This window comes from Cupressus sempervirens, chromosome 4 (assembly GCF_028749045.1).
Source record: "Cupressus sempervirens isolate cs-2001-9-10 chromosome 4, ASM2874904v1, whole genome shotgun sequence".
Lineage (NCBI taxonomy): Eukaryota > Viridiplantae > Streptophyta > Pinopsida > Cupressales > Cupressaceae > Cupressus > Cupressus sempervirens.
The window spans coordinates 625,645,385-625,653,378 of NC_143121.1; the positions used below are offsets into that span (position 1 = coordinate 625,645,385).

Sequence of the window (7,994 nt, forward strand, 5' to 3'; positions counted from 1 at the left end):
AGTTAGAAAGTTTAGTTATTCATTTCACTGGTATTGATCTCTCACAGCACTATACTGGAATTTATTAGTGAGCACAAGTTTATGACTTGGCTCTATTTAATGGTATTTCATTCATCTCTCACAACAACATACTAGAACTCATTACTGGCAAGAAATTGTTACAAAGTTTGGTTGTTCATTTCACTGGTATTGATCTCTCACAACACTATAGTAGAATTTATTAGTGAGCACATATTGACTATTTTGCTAAACAGATTTAAAACAAACAGCCAGAAACTGTTACAAAGTTTAATTTTTCATTTCACTGGTATTGATCTCTCACAGCACTATACTCGAATTTATTAGTGAGCACATATTGACTATTTTAAAAACAGATTTGAAACAAACAGTTACCACATATATTGACTATTTTAAAAACATATTTGAAACAAACAGTTACGTTTGAATGAACCAAAAAAACTTAAAAAAATCCAGTATGCAAAGGTGGGTGTGAGAGGAGAACCGTTTACTGCCACCGCTGTTCAAAGTGGAGAAGAGAAATTGCAGAAAATGCCACGGCCACAGGAAACCACAGCCACAGAAAACCCACAAACCAGAAACCCTCGCAAACCACGGCCACAGAAAACCCACAAGCCCAACAAACGCAGCAAACCAAAAACTCTCGCCTTCGCACAACAGAGCACGAAAACAATACAATCGTCGTCTTCCAAAAAACCCAATTTGTTCTTCCAAAAACCTAAGGCGGATTCGGCGGACCCGACGATTTATTCAAACGCATTCATAAAAACCCAAAACCTGGTTTTCATTTCAACTTCCACCTATTTCTTGGAAGAAATTTCTTCCAATTTTTGAGCGAAATTGGCAGACGAAACCTGAAACCGGGTTATGCGTTTGATGAACCAAATGCCACCGTTTTCTTCCATAACCCGATTTTGGCGCTCAAAACCCTATTTCGCGCCCGGTATTCCCGTAACCAAACGGGGCCCAAAGGAAGATCAAATAATCTTCTCTATGTTGTTTCTTTCAAAACTAATAATATCACAATCTTCTAGATCTTCTATATATCTAGACGTCCATCAAATTCTTTGATGAAATTAATACAATAAAATCTCTTAGAGCCACAAACATAACTCTAATTACATTAAAGAAAACTAAGAAAATAAGAAAGAGCACATCAACCTCTTTCAAACTTTCAAACTCATTCACCAACTTTAGATATTCTTATTGCCCATACTAAAATCAAAGTCATGTTACTTATAATCAACAATTCAAGTGTAATTATTCAATGAGTGCCCACAAAAGACAATCATCAAATGGACTACAAAATCACAATCGCCCTTTTATTTTTCCAAACATAACTCTAATTACATTTTTAAAAACTAAGAAAATAAGAAAGAGCACATCAACCTCTTTCAAACTCATTCACCAACTTTAGATATTCTTATTGCCCATACTAAAATCAAAGCTATGTTACTTATAATCAACAATTCAAGTGTTAATATTCAATGAGTGCCCACAAAAGACAATCATCAAATAGACTACAAAATCCCAATCACCCTTTTATTTTTCCAAATGATGTACACTAATTGTTTATAAAATCCAAAAGAATTAGGAAAACCCCATTTCAAACTCACCAACCAAAGCCTCCATGAAATCTTCTTTCCACACCTTGGAAGAAGTTTAGACACAAGGAAATTTCTAAAATACTTTGACAAATGGAGGGCATAAGAAGCTTCTAGAGATTCTTGTATGACAAGCAACAAGGTAGTTAGATGGCCTAGTTGGAAAAAGAGTAGGGCCCACGTGCCACACCAACGTGGACGTGTAACCCCCGGCACACGGGTCTTAAGCGGCCGGTCGTATGGACGACTGAAACATATCTCCTAGTCTCGGTCATATGGGCTTTTCCCGTCGGCGGAGTTTTCCGCGTAAGGGATTGGGTACCTTGTTTTTGGCCGTTCTTCGGCAATTCCGGTTCACGTTTGGCGTCGTCTGACGAGATGCATAAATTGATTTGGAGCACGCTCTAATTTACATGTTCAAACTCAAGAACGGTCATTTGACAGGGCGAACTGTTCGTCGTGGGATATTACATTGGGGGAATATGCGTGTGTAAATTGGTCGGGATTTTGGCCTATATATTTGGCTTCCCTGCATACCTGGTATCTCGAGTGTATCTTTATTCTCTTTGTCATCTCAAATACGGTTCGATTGACTGCTCGTATACAAACAAGGAGGGAATTGAATAAAGTTGTGGCCGTGGGTTTCGATCTTGGGATCAATCTAAGATGAGGGCGCCTTCTATTTTTGCATGTTTGCCTGGGTTGGCACCGCACTTTCTATCGCAGTCCACGGAAAAGGATCGTTTTCTTGGCGGGCTGAGCCAAAAACCCTTGCCGCCCCCACCTCCCTCTGTCGAAGTTCTTCCCTCTAAGGTTGGTTTGTTTGCTGTAATTATGAATTTCTGGACTTGTTTTGGTTCTTGAAATGGATTTGATGCTTTGGGCTATTGTAATGTTTGAGTTGCTGTGATGGGTGTTACTAGAATTTTGCAATATTTGTGTTGTTTTTTTATGCTTGCAATGGTTAGGGTTTGTTAATGTCTGCACGTTGTGATTTTTCTGTAATTTTATCATCTGTAGCCTGTTTTTACCCTTGCTTTTGTTCTTATGGATGACTTAAAGTTCATCGTAGAAACTTTTTAGTGTTCTTTATGTTGTATTTGTTTTAGGGTTTTTGTATCGCCTTTACTTGGGAGTCTTTCCTATTTTTGACCCTGTTTATTTGATGATTGATTGAACTTTGCCTGTTGGTTGTGGAGATATTCGAATTTATATATAGGAAGTATAAGAATGTAAATGTCTACCCTTTGTTCCATATGTTTGTACTGGTCATAATTATTGAATATTTCAAACAGTTGGAGTTGCTTCCTTTATTTGTCTAATTGAATTCTTCTGATTGCTTATATTAGATATATCGAACTCCTGTAATTCATGGTCAATAGGGTCGAGTTCTTGTAAAAGTGTTGAAAATGCTTACATGGCCACTGTATTTTTTTGTTATCTTTGCATTAGTTAGATTTATGTAAATTTTTTTTCGTATTTGATACATTTGCTTTTTCCATTTCTTGTCGAATGTTGTCTGTGTTATGCATTACCTATTTCTTATAGATCTTAGAGTGGTCAGAAATAATCCCTATTTCAACAATTCACTTAAAGCCAAACAGAAAGTTATCTGCATATTCACTTGAACATATCCGTGGGAGTGTAATTGTTTGGATGTCATCTAGTAAATTGAAACTCAATGCCAGCTGAAGATGTTCAAAACAAATTATTAGGTAGCAAACCCTAAATCCGTTCAGGACTCGAGCTAAATTATGTATAACCATGTGAGGTTATAAGATTTGAGAAGCCTAGATGGTTTGCTGGGTGGTGATTGTGCCTTTTCCGTGGCCAAAGAATGAGAATTTGATGGCTGGCTGGCAAGCAAATTGTTTGTGGTAAGAGTATTGCACCCTTTCATGTTTTGGGCACAGATTGCTTTAAGAAGTAAGATTCAAACATTTCAAATGAGAGACTATGAGGTGTAGGTCTGCAGGGCTGTGTTTTAGCATCCCAAATTGAACAAAAGTCTTTAAACTACCAGTGGACTCCCTTATAAGAAATTAGACACAAAATCATATAATGACTAATAATTTTCTTTATTTCTAAATCCGAACTAAGTGTATCTATAGAAATAAGATTAGGAGCATTTTCTACCTATAAAATACCACCGGATCTAACAATAAAAACAGAACATTAAAAGTTTTAACCCTTGAGTTGCCTTAGAGCCAAAGAAATACTAAGCTCTGTATGTATTAAATTATTTCATGTACCTAAGTAACCTATCAGGTTTTGAATGTGTTGCTTCAATTGTCGAATTCAGGAAATTATCTGGTAGTTTTTTAAAATTTCTGTTCTTATTGATACATTTTTTCTTGTCAAATAGACAACAAAATTTCATCCATTCCCTGATCTAGTTGTGTAACCTATCTCCAATTTTTGAATGTTGCACTTCAATTATCAAATTCGGAAAATTATCGTATTGATACATTTATTCTTGCAAAATAGACAACAAAATTTTATCCATTCCCTGATCTAGTTGTTCTCGTTTCCAGTACTCACATTTTTAAAATCTCCAAGTGTTCATTTATTTTGGTGAAATATAGATCTGGAGCCTTTTTATTGTGGTTAGATGTACTTTCTCGTAGGGTTCTCGTTGTTTGTATAGAGGGTTGAGAGGTTCTTGCTTATCTTGTTTTTAAACGGTTTTGATTCTTCAATGATCTGTATTTCCTCTTATAAAAATAGTACTAGTTAGCTCATCTCTAAGTATTTTCATTTTCTGAATGTCGGTGGACAGGATGCTCAATATGACAAATATACTACTGAACCTGTGAATTTGCAAGGAAGTCTTACTTTATATAAGGTATGTTTGATATGGACTCTGAATATTTGATTTTATGAGTTTTGGCCACATTGTATTGGAAGTCACTTTATATGAGGTGTGCTTTGATATGGATTCTGTATTTTTGGTCTCATCATGGCTGTTTGTCAATCCAGGGGAAAGTAAGCACTGCTGATGTCCTTGGAGTGTGTAATTCAGATCTGGTTCCTGGAAAGTATGAAGGTATGTTGAATTGTTGATTGTTTCTAACAGAGTTTCAAAATATTATAGAAGCAAACTATCTCTCTTGTAATTTGTTGTATTATAGATCATTGTTGTTTATGAGTGCATTTTCTTTTCATTTGAACTTTCTTATGTTATGGCAGGGGGTCTTAAGCTCTGGGAGAGTTCTGTTGACCTAGTGAATACCCTTAAACGGGAGATCCGTGATGGTCAGTTGTCATTCAGGGGAAAGCATGTTTTAGAGGTACAAATTCCTCCTTTAAAGGAGTCTCTTTTTCCAATTAATTTGCAGTCTGGAATTGTATCCGCTAGTAAGGCTGATATATGCATCTATCTAGTAATCTGAAAGTTGGCATTAGCATTATGTGAAACAATTTAAAACAATTCAACTATTTTGTTTGGGCTGCAGTTCAAATGTTATAGCTTTTGGAATGTATTAAAAACTACAATTAGTTCAAATGTGATAGCTTTGGAATGTATTAAATGTTAACAGCTGTTCTCACGAAGTCAGTACTTTGCTTCAATTTTTATTTTAACTTGTTTTCAACTATTTTTAAAATCTTGGCAGCTTGGATGTGGTCATGGTCTTCCTGGGATTTTTGCATGTCTCAAGGTAAGATATCTGTTTTCCTAAACTATTGTATCTATAGGTTAGCTTCACATGTAACAAGACCCGTAGAATTGTTCATATGCAGACATTGATTGCTTGGCTCCTAAAAATGTTGTGTTGTGTGTTTTCAGGGTGCATCAACAGTCCATTTCCAGGATTTCAATGCTGAGGTATTACGATACCTCACCATACCAAATGTACATGTAAACCTTCATAATGCTCGTGAGAGGCTTGGTCGTCTCTGTGACGGTCCTGCAACACCCACCAGAACAACTACCTTATCGCCTGATGTCCACTTCTATGCTGGGGATTGGGGAGAGTTACATACTGTACTATCCGTGGTTGGGGAGAATCAGTTCAATGCATCATGTGATATCAGTTTAAATTTCTCAGAGGATGATTTCTATCTGGACTGCTGTAGCAGCCAAAATAGCAGTGGTGCTAATCAGGAAACAACAATGGATGTTAGTCATGGTCAACAAGTAAGGCGGAGAAAGCTTTCTGGAAGTCGTGCTTGTGAGCGGGCTAGTGATTCTGATCCTTCAGAGGGTGGTTATGATATTATTTTGATGTCAGAAACTGTCTATTCTTTGGTCTCCATGCGAAATTTGTACAGTCTCATGAAGAAGGTTTGTTGTTAATTTTCTTTTTATATTATTTCTTTTCATGCTATTTGAAATTGTTTTGACAGTATAATTTGTTGTGGCACGAGCTATCGATGCAATATGAAGACATTCAAAACATATTAAGTTTGTGCCTTTTTTGTGGGCAGTGTCTTCGACCACCATATGGTGTTGTCTACTTGGCTGCTAAAAAGCACTATTTTGGAGGAGGAGGAACTCGACAGTTCCGATCTTTGGTAGAAGAGGATGGTAAGTCTTGAGGATGATGAATTGTAACCATTAAAAGAATTCAGTTGACATGTTTACAGTTGAAGATTTACTCATTTTTCCTTTCACTGCCTCATTTGATGGGTGGAGTATTTTAGAGAATTGATTGATAACTTGCTTGAACATGTGTATGAACAAATTACAATGCATACATTGACTGGACGTGCCAATGAATTTGCTTATCTCCCAAATTGCAGCTACCAAAATTGCAGCTATTGCAATTTTAACAATTATTTTTGAACCGCTGCAATGCATCATAATAACATAAATTTGACATTCACAAAGCATGTAGTTGAGTAATTTATATTTCAACCTTTTCCATGTTCAAAATAATATATAGCTCCATGGTTGATAGCTCTATTCTGGTTCCTTTATTCTCGTCTGCTGCTAATTGCTCGCTGTCTTCTTGTTCAGGCATCTTGTCAGCACATTTGGTAGTAGAAGTTGCAGATGGTTCTTCAAATATCAGGGAGATCTGGAAATTCTTTTATAAATGAGAGTTGGATGCAATGGAATGGTTACTGTCTTGTTTTGGGAAACCTATACTACTGCAATCAGAGGATGGGGATGACAAAGGCTAAACTGAACTTGTGATTGCCATTGTCAATGGGTTACTGGTATTTTTGTGAAAACTAATGCCAAAGGCAGATATAATTCGTTTTGATGAGAATCTTGTAAATGGACAATGTCCATGTAAACTGTGTTCTATTATAGTTAAATTTTAGCATAGCTCAACATTCTTTGCAGAGGATAGATCGTAGAAGTGAAAACAAGCTTCTGTTGGTGTAGTTGAAACAAGATAAACTGGCCAATATAGATTGCCATTGTTGTAGCTGGTCATTCTTATATGTTTATCATTACATGATGATGATGATGAGATGTACATACTATTCAATAACGGAGAAAATTTTGGATAATTTTTCAAAGCTTTTTCTGTTGTCTGCATTTTGACTATGAAATTGAACTTTACATGGGACTATATCTGTATTGGCCTCTACCCAATGTATTATATTATTTGTACACAAGTAATCAAATTAATGCTATTATGCTGATGTTTATCTATTTTTGGAGTTGATTTTGTGAGTTTTTCCATTGATCTATCATCTGGATGAAAGAGAAGAAAAGGAGACTGCTAGAGAACTGGAAAGTACAAGGGCTATATTTGTATTGGCCTCGCCCAATGTATTTCCAAAGTAATCAATTAATGACATTAGTTTGTTGCAATTCATTATGCTGATCTTTACTTGTTTCATGGATTCTCGATTATGCAAGAGTTCTTGCATAAATGTTTTGGATCACACTCTTTGATCCATCATCAGGATAAAAGAGAGCATAAGGAGATGCAGAATGTCAGGATGAAAGAGAGCATGAGGAAATAAAGTGGGATCCAAAATGTTGATGCAAAAACTCTCACACAATCAAATTCAGAAATAGCAAAACATCAAAAGTAATCAAATTCATAGCAGATGCAATTACCCACTACAGTACCGAGAAATAGCAAAATATCATAAGCAATCAAAGTTAAACAATAGATGCAAATACCCACTGCACAGCCACGACCATAAGTTTCAATTGAGAAGTCTGTAAATCTCAATTCAGAAGTGGATTTTAAAAATTGAGATCAACCGTATAAGTTAGCTAATGTGGATCTGTAATTTGACAAGATAAACCAACCATGACATCATGGATTATGGTCTCCCATTTCTTTCTTAAGCCTATTTACGAGGGATCCTGATCTAATGAAGGCTGAAGGGTTTTCAAATTTAGAAGGAAGCTTATGTTGCAGGGTTTGGTTGGTGGCAATTTGTTACCTTTGGACAAGTTGA

The 7,994-nt window shown here is 36.1% G+C and overlaps 1 protein-coding gene across 1 annotated transcript; it reads left to right on the plus strand.

Moving 5' to 3' along the window:
- The first annotated feature begins 2,035 nt into the window (after positions 1-2,035).
- LOC149562783 (S-adenosyl-L-methionine-dependent methyltransferases superfamily protein) lies at positions 2,036-7,094 on the plus strand. The gene is made up of 8 exons (XM_089826199.1): positions 2,036-2,435; positions 4,402-4,467; positions 4,602-4,668; positions 4,812-4,912; positions 5,237-5,281; positions 5,410-5,907; positions 6,051-6,150; positions 6,583-7,094. The coding sequence occupies exons 1-8, from the start codon at positions 2,289-2,291 to the stop codon at positions 6,663-6,665; spliced, it is 1,107 nt and encodes a 368-aa protein (XP_089682325.1). The 5' UTR covers positions 2,036-2,288; the 3' UTR covers positions 6,666-7,094.
- Positions 7,095-7,994: the final 900 nt, after the last annotated feature.